This window comes from Eptesicus fuscus, chromosome 14, assembly GCF_027574615.1.
Source record: "Eptesicus fuscus isolate TK198812 chromosome 14, DD_ASM_mEF_20220401, whole genome shotgun sequence".
NCBI classification, from domain to species: domain Eukaryota; kingdom Metazoa; phylum Chordata; class Mammalia; order Chiroptera; family Vespertilionidae; genus Eptesicus; species Eptesicus fuscus.
The window spans coordinates 82,300,869-82,314,475 of NC_072486.1; the positions used below are offsets into that span (position 1 = coordinate 82,300,869).

General features: G+C 47.7%; 1 protein-coding gene across 5 annotated transcripts in view; it reads left to right on the forward strand.

The window, feature by feature from the left end:
• Positions 1-13,607, forward strand: part of RNF32 (ring finger protein 32) — a 28,709-nt gene that overhangs the window by 7,881 nt on the left and 7,221 nt on the right. For 4 of the 5 annotated variants that reach the window (XM_008156452.3, XM_054726252.1, XM_028132537.2 and 1 more), the window contains exons 5-7: positions 293-325; positions 828-952; positions 1,103-1,211. In XM_008156452.3, coding sequence (XP_008154674.2) covers positions 293-325; positions 828-952; positions 1,103-1,211 — 267 coding nt within the window. Of the gene's footprint in view, positions 1-292; positions 326-827; positions 953-1,102; positions 1,212-3,507; positions 3,832-13,607 lie in introns of those variants that run through there. The other variant, XM_028132536.2, reaches the window with a different exon arrangement.

Here is a 13,607-nt window from a genome sequence, read left to right on the forward strand (position 1 = left end):
CATCCACTTCATATTGTTTCATTTTTAAATATACACTCTTTTTAATAGCTTAATAGCAAACTTCATGTGTGTGTTTGATGTTTAACTTAGCTTTTCTTGTTGAGATTATATACCTGTGCCATACTAAAAACACTAAATATTATGCATATGGAGGTTATTAATTTGCTTTTTTAATTTTTCAAAGAAACAACAAGCTTACCTTTCGAGCACTCAGAATTTTTAATTAATGCATTTATGCTGCTTCTCTGTTACACTAATTGGAACTTCAAACATTTTTTGTCTCCCGTGGCAGGTGCTGCTTTCATGTTCCCACGTGTTTCACAGGGTGAGTAGCTGCGCTTGTGCTCACGTGTGCGACGCGTCGCCTGTGGCTTCGGGAGACGGGGCCATCCTGCTCACTAAGTCTCCTCACAGGCCCGCTTGTTTTATCCGTAATCATCTTTCACCACGAGAAATGTGACTTTGGGCTACAGTGCAGTTCATCCTGTTTGGAAAGTGGTGAATTTTATGGGACAGAACCCCAGCCAGACGTTTGCATGGCAGTCCAAGCGTGGGCAGCAGGTCCTGGGCTCACTGCGGTCACCGCCCACAGTCGCCTCTCCTGCGCGGGACTTGTTTTCAGAGGTTTTGATGTATGTGCATGTGTATTCTTGTAAAAGATCATTTGGAACAAGCTACGTGAGGAAGGTGTTCACATCTGTTGAAACTTCATGATCTAAATTGGACGGAGTCTCATAATTACGAGAACAGAACACTGTAATTACATGGGAGTGAAAACGTGGTGCCTGAGTAATTACTTGTCATTTAAGGGAAATGTTTCCCCGCAGGCGTGCCTTCAGGCCTTCGAGAAGTTCACAAGTAAGAAGACCTGTCCCCTCTGCAGGAAAAGCCAGTATCAAACCCGAGTGATCCACGACGCGGCCCGGCTCTTCAAAGCCAAGTGTGCAATCCGGTGAGAAGGCTCCGCCCAGGGCACCCGCAGTGGCAGGAGGTGCTCAGAGGTCACACCAATGGCTGGTGTGGCGGGGGGGGGGGGCGCACTTCCGCCCAGCCCGCACAGGAGAGCCACCTGACCACCACCCCTCTCCAACCCATGTCCTAGGATCCAAGCTTGCTGGAGGGGACACGTGGTTAGGAAGTGGTACCGGGATCTGAGGAGGACGCTGCCGCCCACAGACGCCAAGTTGAGGAGAAAATTCTTTGAAGAAAAGGTAGGTACATACCCTTAATTCTCCAGAAATTTCTGTTTCTACCTTTTCTTTTAGCCATTTTTTATTTTTACTTTCAATGATGTTTCACCAGCTTTGTGGCTTCAGTTTCCTCATCTGTCACATGGAGTGACTTCTACCTTACAGAGCTATTCTATAGTGTTTACAAAGGCCTAGCACACAGTAGGCTCTTAGAAGTGTGTATTTACTATATGTTCCTATGTGCTCAGACACCTCTCTATCATAGCACCTCAGGGGAGGTGGCCGCTCAGACAGGACACTGGCACAGACCCTCAGGCGGAGCCAGAACCTCGCGGTCACGTCCAGGATCACTGTGTATGGGGTTTAGATCCGTTCACACCTCCCTGCCCTCCATGTGGAGTAATGAGTGACAGTAATTGCTCCGTCCTGAAGAGGGACCCTCTGTCCCTCGCTGTCCTGCCCTGAGCATGGAACCTAAATGGCCCCGTCCTGAGCTTGGGGAGAAAGGTGATGTTCACACGCAGCCCTGGTTCCTCAGATGCCCAGTCAGCCCGAGGAGCTGGTCCCTGGCTCATGCCGTCCTTTTAGTTAGTCCCAGGGCTATACAGGCATCCTGCAGGCAGTGGCCGTGGCCTTCACACCTCCCAGTGCCCTCCCTGTCACTCAGGTGGCTGTCCCAGCAATGAGGTACCAGAATATGCACAAGAAAGTCAGACTCTTAGCTTGCTGTGACATCATTATGCCTCAGATTTAATCAAGAAATATACTTGATTTGCCCTCAGCAGCAGGATAACACAAAATGCACTATGTGAGCAAATGACCTAAAATACTGCTTATCTTGATGATAAAGCTGCTGCCAGGGGTGGAGAGAGGAATTTCCCTGGTAAGGGTATCAGAGCGCTGGCTGAGATGCCGCTCCCTGTCCCGACACTGGAGGTGCCCCCTCCACGGGTGGGGCTGGCCCTGTGGGAGGAGCCGCAGAGGGAACCCAGAGGCCATGGACAGAGGGGCTGCAGGCACACATTTTTCGACATGTCTGTGAGGAAGTTATATGTCCAAGTCAGCCATGGCCCTTCCTTAGGGAAAGGGGGCAGGGTCCAGGGAAAGGCCATCTCGCTCCCTCAGGCATCCCTGCTCAGCAGGAAGGCGGTCCTGGTGAGCCTCTGGATAAACAGCGCGCCACCTCCTCTCTGGATCGAAGTTCCTTAGAGTTTATCTATTTTTAAAAAGTCCCTGTCCTCAACCACAATGACGTTTCATCCCAACCTATCGTCTTCATGCTCACTCCCTGCAGGAAACCTGGTTTCTGGCCAGTTATCATCTTCTCAGCCATGTCTTTCCTCCTTCATCAGGGACTGGTCATCTCATGTTGTCATTCATTCTCAGGTCACACCTGTTTCCATCCTTCCGACTCCCCTCCAGGCTTTGCTCCATTCCGTTTTCTCTGAGTTACTTTGTAATTCCAGAGTATGATAGTGTTGGCTCTCCAATCAAAAATTACTCGTTTTCTGTTACAGAATTTTACAGATTTGATAGTCATTTTATCTTATGAGTATAAATACTGTTTCATCTACACACTCTAACTTTTAAAAATATACGCTTTGCTTTCACATAAAGCAGTGTCATGAGACTCAACTGATTGTACATCTGCACACACACATACTGAGATCTTTCTTCCCAAAAGTATTATTTAGTGAGGTCAGTTTGTTGCACACAGAGCATTTTCTTACGGCCTCTGCATTCTGTATATTTTGTGCTTCCTATGTTTAATGAGTTGTAGAATCCCTGCCACCTCTGCTCATTTCCTGTCTTCCCTGCGATGTCTTCACACCTCCCCCAGCTCCCTCATCCCCTGTGGCCTTTAACGTGTGAACCTGTAACCCAAACCCCACCTTAAATGGATGAAGTGATCAAATGCCAGACACTGTGTTAGCGGGTGTGCACTCCTGCCTCCCTCCTAGCTGCCTCATATACTTAAACACCTGTGCCAGCAAACCCAGAGGCTGTGCTTCAGGCGATAGGCCACTTCTTAGTCATTTCTGAGTGACTCTTGCAATTTCATGATTTTTCCTACATTTTCCAACGTGATGGAATTCACTTTGTGAGCTATAGGCATGGACTAGGAAATAAAAATCTATAATTTTAACCTACAATTTTAAAATGTCAGTGTGTTTTAAAGGAATATCAAAGATTATTGAACTATGCTAGTCAATGTCACATTACCCAGGATGCTAAAGATGCATCCAAACTATCTGATTATTACACAAATGATAGTTTGAGAACTTATGTCAATAAATTAAATTACTATAAATTACAGGGTGAAGGACTGTTGAGGAATAGGATACTTCCACAGCCTCAAAAGTACCAACCACAGATCACTTATAATTTACAAAGAGAATGAGAAGTCTTTACATTGGAAAGGCCTAGTGGACATCTCCTAAACCCAACGAACATGATTACTAATAATTGGGCGGATTGACACCAGTGCCCCTAATGTGGCAGGTGCGTGGGGACAAAACATCACCTGCACACTTTCATGCCAAAAATGCTTAACCCCACCCAGTCATGAGAAAACATGTAATCAGGTAAATCCAAAATGAGGGCTGTTCTGCAAACAGCTAGCTGTGACTATAAACATCAGTGCCATAAAGACAAATAAAAAAAACACTGTGGAATATTCTAGAATAAAATGTCTGGAAACAAAACAGTTATAAAACAATAAGATGGCATTAGTAAGTCCTTACCTATCAATGGTTACTCTTAATGTAAATAGGTTAATTTCTCCAATCAAAGGGCATATAATGACTCAATGGGTAAAAATACAGGATCCAACCAGAGGCTCACTTCAGCTTCAAGGACACACATAGGATCAAAGTGAAATGGTGGAAAAAATATTCCTTACAAATGACAGCAGTCTTGCATATTCTAGCAGACAAAATAGACTTTAACTCAAAAGCTGTAATAAGAGACAAAGATCGTTATATGATAAAGGGGTCAATTCATCAAGTAGATATAACAAAAATTAACTCAAAATGGATTAAAGACTTAAGACCTGAAACCATAAAGCTCCTAGAAGAAAATATTGAGAAAAATCTCCTTGACATTGGTCTTGGCAACAATTTTTTGGATGTAAATGAAAAGCAAAAGCAAAAATAAATAAATGGAACTACATCAAACTCAAAAGCTTCTCACTGCAAGGAAACGACCAAGATGAAAAGGCAACCTACAGAGGGGATAAAATATTTGCAAGTCATGTATCTGATAAGAGATTAATATCTAAAATATATAAGGACTCATATAACTTAATAATTTTTAAAAATCCACATCTGATTACTGGTAAAAAAAATGGGCAGAGGATCTGAACAGACATTTTTCCAAAGAGGACATCCAGATGGCCAATAAGTATATGAAAAGGTGCTCAACATCACTAGTCATCAGGGAAACGCAAACCAAAACCACAGTGAGAAACCACCTCCCACCCGTTAGGATGGCTGTTATCAAAAGACAAGAGATAACAAGTGCTGGCAAAGATACAGAGAAAAGGGAACCCGGTGACCTGGTGGTGGGAATGTAGTTGGTGCAATCTCTATGGAAACAGTATGGATGTTCCTTAAAAATTAAAAATACAACTACCATATGACCCAGCAATCTCACGTCTGGGTACTTATCCAAAGGATATGAAATCAGGACCACAATGGGATATCTGCACCCCTTCATTGAAGCATTATTCACAATAGGTAAAACATGGAAACAACTTAAGGGTCCATCCACAGATGAATGATAAAGAACATGAGGTAGATAGGTAGGTAGGCAGGCAGGCAGGCAGGCAGGCAGGCAGATGATAGAATATTACTCATCCATGAGAAAGAAAGAAATCCTACCATTTGCAAAAACACGATGGACCTTGAGGATATTATGCTAAGTGAAGTAAATCAGACAAATATTATACAGTGCCACTTATATATAAAATCTAAAACAGTCAAACTCAGAACCAGAGAGTAGAATGGGAGCTACCAGAGAATTGGGAGATACTGGTCAGAGTATACACACTCCCAATTATAAGATGAACAAGTTCTGTAGATCTGATGTACAGTATGGTGACTATTGTTAACAAAGCTGTATTATATGCTTGGAAGTTGCTAAGACAGTAAATCTTAAGTGCTCTCACCACAGAAAATTATGTGAGATGTTGGAAGTATTAGCTAACCCTACTGTGGTAATAATTTCACAACATATAAGTACATCAAACCATCACATTGTATGCCTCAAACTTACCAAATGTTATGTGTCAATTAAAATCTAAAATACACAGACTGAGATATCCTATATAATAAAACCCTAACATGCAAATTGACCGAATGGCAGAATGACAGGCAGTATGACCAGTTGCTATGATGTACACTGACCACCAGGGGGCAGACGCTCAATGCAGGAGCTCCCCCCTGCTGGTCAGTGTGCTCCCACAGGGGAGCGCTGCTCAGCCAGAAGCCAGGCTCACAGCTGGCGAGCGCAGCGGCGGTGGCAGGAGCCTCTCCCGCCTCTGCTGCAGGCAGGCAGTAAGGTGCGAGTGGTTCTGGACTGTGAGAGCCTTGGACTGCAAGAGGGATGTCTGACTGCCAGCTTAGGCCCGATTCCTAAGCTGGCAGGTGGACATACCCCAAGGGGTCCCAGACTGCAAGAGGGCACAGGCCGGGCTGAGAGACCCCCTCCCCGCAGCCAGTGCACGAATTTTGTGCACCAGGCCTCTAGTTTAAAATAAAACTATAACTCTTGGTCTGGGTTTCTCAATATTCACCCCCATTTTCCAGAACTGACACATGTACTAAAGTCCAGCTTCAGAAGAACCAGTGTCTGCAGGTTTCCTGGGAATACACCCATTTAAAAATAAAGAAATTCCACAGCTAAAACTAACAATGACTTTGCCGAGGCTCCTGGGGTGGGAGACTAACTTTGTGACCCAGGCGGTGACATTCCTGCAGAGGCCTGCCTTTCAGCTCGGCTTTGACACAGGCCTCATCCGTCACCCTCCCACAACCTACACGTGCACAGAGCCACTAGAGATTTAATGTCCAATTTTAGAAACTGAAGATTTTACAACACACACTGTGCAGTAACCATAGCTTCAGATATGGTGAATTCTGTCACCTGCGGAGCAGCCAGTCTTTGACCTGGGGTGACATGTGCACCCCTAGCCACACTCCTAAGCTCGAGCCCCATTCTGACAAGTGGTGAATGTTAAATTCATGCAAGTTAAAACTGCACATTACTAGGAGAAATAAATCATGTGCTACATCCCACAGTCGACAGTGGTAAATATCGGCTCCACGGCCTCACCAGCCAATGAACCAGATGGGGCACAGTTCTCCTTCCCCTACCAGCAGCCCATGCAGTGCTGTACCCACTGTCTCCAGGCTGCTGGGATTAACACATGACACACCATCAGAATCATCTCATATAAGAAAAACTATTTTAACACCAGAAAAGTATAAATATTTGGCCACAGTGAAGGAGATTTCTTTACACTGAAGACATTTAGCTATTTAAAAACACTCCACTGAAGTTATTTTTTTCATTCACCCTGGAAGTGGGTGAAAACTTCTTTGCTGTACTTGGGAACCACTGGTTGAGACCAACAGTAAGTTACCACCAGGGAAAAAAGAAGTCTAATCAATAGAAAAGAGAGGCAACAGTGGGGTGTTTTAGGCACAGTAAATTAGGAAGTGCTTATTTCCTTTAAAGTTCCAAGAGAGGGAGAAGACAGATATGTTTTTAACACTCTAGATGAGCTGGCCGTTCTATTTTTATAAGTCAGTCCGTCTTCCTTGTGGAGCTGTGGCAGTGCACTGCCACTCCTGTACTGCAGGGGGATTCATGACATCTCTTCCTACTTAGTTTTCATGCATCTATTGGGTGTTACTGGGTAAATACAGAGGCCGTCTTTCTACAAATACTAATGCCTCCACACACTGAGAATTCCTCTATGCAGAGTTGCTTTGCTTTAAGATGTCACTGGCACATTCCTAATAAGACTACACTCAAGCAAAGTGATGCCATGTGCCTGTAGGTTCTTTCAGACAGACAGTGTCCTGAGTAAGAACCAGCAGATCAGATGCTGAGCTCTGCCCCGTGAGCAAGTGTCCAGAACTGACCTTGAGTCAGCAGTGCTTTGTTGGGGCGGACGCAGAGCTGTGAGGACAACATGGCTGTCCTGGTGCATCGTGAGCTCAGATCAAAGCCACCTGCAGAGGTCCCGAGCCCATGGCTGCCACCGGCCCACAGGGAGGCCAAGTGCTGCCCAGAATGCAGCGGCTGCTGGTTGAAAGCCTTTGATCCTTATCTGGAAGTTCTGCTAGCATCTGTCATATAATTGAGGCATGGCCTTTTATGACTGCAATTAAAACTTTTCAAATGCACTATATCATCTCCACCCAAGCTAAAAGTCCTGACCATTGTGTAAAAAGTTAGTGATTTGTCAGACACTGGTTGACTTTAGGGGCTGCTTGCTCCCGCACCCTCCCGTGTGAGATTTATCCTACTTTTTTCATTTACATCTCACCAAACAGCATAATGGTCTGAAAGTTTGTTTAGTCCTTTGAGTTCCTTTATCACATAGAGATGGCAAACATTCTGTTGCTAACTTGAAGTGGCTCCAAGCAGCAAGACTGTGAGGATATTAAACCAGTAAAAGCTTATCAACTGATTCATTGATATGCTGTAAATTCCAGGCTTTTCATTTTGCTTTTGAGGGTGGCCCTAAGTCAACACATTAGTAAGCAATTTGCTGACATCAAGATGGATCACTCTGAGAGGCCCTCTGGGCAGTCAGAGTTCACCTGGGTACTGTTGTGAGCATACTTTTTTTAATGGTTCGCCAGTACATTACTTGTAAATAACCAGAAATTGCTTTACATATCAATAACCTGAACTCTTAATTACTTATCAAATATCTAAAATATGAGATTTAGAAGGAAAAATATATTAAGACAATCATTCTTATTAAAGTTGAAAATTTTATACATTTTGTCTATTTCTGAATAATTAATAGTAAGCATTCGTTTAAAAACTAGCACTCATGTCTTTTTTTTTTTTCTTTGCTAGTTCTTACTCTTCACTTCCTAAGGGCATCTGACCCATGTAACCTAGAGGGAGTTAGTAAAGGAAGGTGGACACTGAGCACGTGAGAATTTGACATTTAAGAAATACTTCATAAAAGCTACACTTAGGACCTGGCTTTGAATGGGCCACAATAGGTAGTCAATAAATATATGTTGATTTAACATCTTAAAATATTTCCCTTGTGAACCTTCAAATACTTGAAACTATGAAAATAAAGACAGTCACACCAGTTCACATTCAGAAATTTGCTTTAAATATACATTGAAGGATTTCAGTACATTTATTAACAAGCTAATGTCAATGTTATGGTTATTAGCTAAACACTGATCTTTTATGCAATCTTGAAACTGACAGTAACTTTAAAATCATTGCACACAGATATTGTTGTTTTTTAACCCCGGAAAGAAAACTGTCAGTCATCCCATCAGAATATGTGCACGGGGCACATGTGTCCTCATTTCTAACTATTGCAAACTTAAAGTCAAATTTTTACTGAATGCTAAGGGCCTCGCCAAGATGAATGAGGTGATTCCCCAAATCTAAGGAACTCACTGGAGCAGTGAGTACACACAGGAACAAGATAACAGCATCCAGCCCTGACGGGGGCAAAGGAAGGGGCCAGAGGTACTCAAGAGAGTTGAGAGCAGAGACGCACAAGCATGGAGTCATGGAAACGAGTGAAGGAGGGAGGCTGGCCAGTCCTGAAGATTCACGTAGGAAAGCAGGGAGGGGTGTGGGCGCGAGGCTCACGGACCCTCAGCCTCCAGAGGGTATGCAAAGGAGAAGTTGGATCAAGTGAAATGTGGGAGGGTGATGCCAGTGGCAATGTGGGCATCAGGTGCACATCCTGCCGCACGGCCACCTTCCCTGGGCACATGCCTGCTTGTCCCTCCCGCCTCCTGATTCTTGGTGCTCCCACCCCGCCTTCCTGCTACGTGGGAGCCCTGTCACTAAAGGGAAAGGTCCTGGTCACCTGGTCCCGGGCTAGCACAGAGCCCGCCCAGAGTAGCTCTGCGATTTCCAAACTGCTGACTCAACCACTTCGGACCTGTTCCAGGCCTCCCACTCACTCACTGTGCAGCACTACATGGTAAAGCTGAAATTATTTACTTTTAATGTATTTTTTTTATTTCAGAGAGAAAGGGAGAGGGAGAGAGAACATCAATGATGAGAATCATTGACCTGCTGCCTCCTGCACACCCCACACTGGGGATTGAGCCCGCAACCGCGCCCTGACCAGGAATCAAACCGTAACCTCCTAGTTCACAGGTCAACATTCAACCACTGAGCCTTGCTGGCCAGGCTAGTAGTCTTTAGCCACCATTACATGTAAAGGAAATTATTATCTTTCTCGGTAAAAAGCATATAATTGAGGATTAAATGACTAATTTATTGATTTCAGAGAGGAAGGGAGAGGGAGAGAGAGAAATATCAATGATGAGAGGGAATCATTGATTGGCTGCCTCCTGCACACCCCCTACTGGGGATCAAGCCCGCAACCCCGGGCATGTGCCCTCCACCGGAATCGAACCCAGGACCCTCAGTCCAGAGGCCGACACTCCATCCACTGAGCCAAACCAGCTAGGGCTAAATGAAAGTTTTTAATGCTTTGTTAGCAAGTGTGAAAGTGATACTGTTTGTTATAAAAGCTGAGTGGACGTGAACATGTAAATTAAATCTAACCAGCAGACAGCCTCCAGCGAGGACACCTGCTGGGCCTGCACTTCGCCGACGTTGGTCCTGAGTGAGGAATAGGCATGGAGGTGAGGCGTCTTCCAGGTGGAAGGGGACATCAGATGTGTGAGGGACAGGGCCAGCATGGCCAGGCCAGGGAAGGACAGTCTAGAGGGATGAGGCAAGGCGGGCCTGGCGAGGTCCAGTCCGGCCCTGGGAGTGGCTGCTGAGACCAGAGGAGAGTGGAGGACACAGCGTGTGTCCAGAGAGGGGAAGTGACTAGTTGTGACAGAAGCTGTGAGAAGCTGAACCGCGTGAACCCGGGGGCTGGACTGCTGAACGCTGCGGCAGGTTCTCCCTGTGCTGTGGGAGGTGACAGAGCCCTCACACCCAGGGCAGGTGGTGCCAGTGTGCATGGAGGGGCAGGGCACCGGGGAGAGCAGCAGGTCTCTACCTGGTCCCTCAGGGTTTGGCTGAGAGGACGCAGGGGAGACCATACTCAGTGAAAGCCAACCTGTTCAGAGCCTGGAGGAAAATGCCACTAAGGGCACTAAATGTGGAACTTCCTTCTGTGGCAGCCTCACTATGTCACGTTGTCGCATGGTTTTTATTTGCAGCATCTACCGTGTGTCCCTCTTCTCCAGCGTCATCATTTTCAGTTTGAGTGGCTACAGGGAAGGGACGTACCCAAGCAAGAACATGAGAGGGTTCCATCCATAACCAGAATTCAGAAGGAAAACAGGACATGGGGACAGTAGCTGTAGCTGGAAGCAGAAGGGCTAAGAATTTTCCAGATCAGACGGCAATACAAACACAGATTTAAGTAGCCCAAGGAACTCCAGTACAGTTTAGAGGACAAGGAGGAGGAGGGAGAGGGAGGAGGAACTCCAGTACAGTTTAGAGGAAAAGAAGGAAGGAAGGGAGAGGGGATAACGTTGGCAACGGCGGCAGGTTGTCCAGAAGCTGCGTAACACTGAAGGCAGAATCCTCGAAGCAGAAGAGCAAAGGGCAGGCGACGCTCCCAGGAGCAACTGCAACAGCCGAAGCCAGAACACCTAGCAGGACATCACGGGTCCTGACAGAGACAGGACAGCAGTCTAGAACTGCACACGTACAAATGGAAATCCAGTCAGGCAGAGGCACCAGAAAAGCAGTTTCAGACAAAAGCTGGGAGAGCGCCACCAAAATGCCTTCATCGCAGGGCGCCTTTCATGAGGAAGAGAATGGCACCAGACTCCGAGATGCAGAGTACAGTGCAAGGGACATGGCAAAATGTGGGTAAACCCAACAGATACTGACTCAATGCAAGAAAGACAGTGTCTCACAGGGTTAAAGGCATGACAGTGACCTAACTCAGGAGATCACTGTATGAGGACAAAAATCCTGAATGCATCTCTAGGGTAACAGGTGAAAGAACACACAGTTCTAATCTTCAAAGCAGTAAAGAGACAAAACTGAGAGCAAATGTCCACTGGGAAGAAGAGCAGAGATAAAGACCAAGCACTCGTGGGACAACCAGAGGACAGGACAGGACGGACTCAGTCAATGGTAAATACAGGTTGGACTGAATGTGCCCATAAAAATAAATGCAGTTAAAAGAAATATGCGCAAGAACATAGGAATAAAGTGTGTGACTATATGTACTCACCGACAGAACTCAACAGAAAGAGCTGCGGTGCTGGTCCCAGACAGATCTTAGAGCCAAGGCATTAGAACACTGCCCCCTGCAGCTGGGACACGTTCCTTCAGTGCCAACAGAGCACTTCTAAACACCGACCATAAAATTATTCATCATAGTTTAAGCCATTTAAGTGCACAAAGTATGCTCTCTGTCTGACACAGTGTACTTTAGAAATAATTTTTTAAGAACTAAAAATATTTCAGATGTTTACAAATTAGGAATAACCTAGCTAAAAAAGTTATTGCAATGGGAATTAGAAAATATTTTGGTTTTGTCTTTTTTATCAGTGCAGAGGTCTTTTTTTTCCTGCACTTACCACGCCACGAGTTCACAGGGAGCGGGTTCCCCAGTCCCAGCTCATTTCCACTGATCTGGGCGGAGCAGCTGGCCCAGTGCACCCAGGTCCCCTCCTGCTCCTTGTCTTCCTGTCCTGTCCCTTCCCATGTGGGCGGAGCAGCTGGCCCAGTGCACCCAGGTCCCCTCCCGCCTCCTTGTCTTCCTGTCCTGTCCCTTCCCATGTGGGCGGAGCAGCTGGCCCAGTGCAGCCAGGTCCCCTCCTGCTCCTTGTCTTCCTGTCCTGTCCCTTCCCATGTGGGCGGAGCAGCTGGCCCAGTGCACCCAGGTCCCCTCCTGCTCCTTGTCTTCCTGGTCCTGTCCCTTCCCATGTGGGCGGAGCAGCTGGCCCAGTGCAGCCAGGTCCCCTCCTGCTCCTTGTCTTCCTGTCCTGTCCCTTCCCATGTGGTCGGAGCAGCTGGCCCAGTGCACCCAGGTCCCCTCCTGCTCCTTGTCTTCCTGTCCTGTCCCTTCCCATGTGGGCGGAGCAGCTGGCCCAGTGCACCCAGGTCCTGTCCTGCTCCTTGTCTTCCTGTCCTGTCCCTTCCCATCGGGCGGAGCAGCTGGCCCAGTGCACCCAGGTCCCCTCCTGCTCCTTGTCTTCCTGGTCCTGTCCCTTCCCATCGGGCGGAGCAGCTGGCCCAGTGCAGCCAGGTCCCCTCCTGCTCCTTGTCTTCCTGTCCTGTCCCTTCCCATGTGGACGGAGCAGCTGGCCCAGTGCACCCAGGTCCCCTCCTGCTCCTTGTCTTCCTGTCCTGTCCCTTCCCATGTGGACGGAGCAGCTGGCCCAGTGCAGCCAGGTCCCCTCCTGCTCCTTGTCTTCCTGTCCTGTCCCTTCCCATGTGGGCGGAGCAGCTGGCCCAGTGCACCCAGGTCCCCTCCTGCTCCTTGTCTTCCTGGTCCTGTCCCTTCCCATGTGGTCGGAGCAGCTGGCCCAGTGCAGCCAGGTCCCCTCCTGCTCCTTGTCTTCCTGTCCTGTCCCTTCCCATGTGGACGGAGCAGCTGGCCCAGTGCACCCAGGTCCCCTCCTGCTCCTTGTCTTCCTGTCCTGTCCCTTCCCATGTGGGCGGAGCAGCTGGCCCAGTGCACCCAGGTCCTGTCCTGCTCCTTGTCTTCCTGTCCTGTCCCTTCCCCTCGGGCGGAGCAGCTGGCCCAGTGCACCCAGGTCCCCTCCTGCTCCTTGTCTTCCTGGTCCTGTCCCTTCCCATCGGGCGGAGCAGCTGGCCCAGTGCAGCCAGGTCCCCTCCTGCTCCTTGTCTTCCTGTCCTGTCCCTTCCCATGTGGACGGAGCAGCTGGCCCAGTGCACCCAGGTCCCGTCCTGCTCCTTGTCTTCCTGTCCTGTCCCTTCCCATGTGGACGGAGCAGCTGGCCCAGTGCAGCCAGGTCCCCTCCTGCTCCTTGTCTTCCTGTCCTGTCCCTTCCCATGTGGACGGAGCAGCTGGCCCAGTGCACCCAGGTCCCGTCCTGCTCCTTGTCTTCCTGTCCTGTCCCTTCCCATGTGGACGGAGCAGCTGGCCCAGTGCACCCAGGTCCCCTCCTGCTCCTTGTCTTCCTGTCCTGTCCCTTCCCATGTGGACGGAGCAGCTGGCCCAGTGCACCCAGGTCCCCTCCT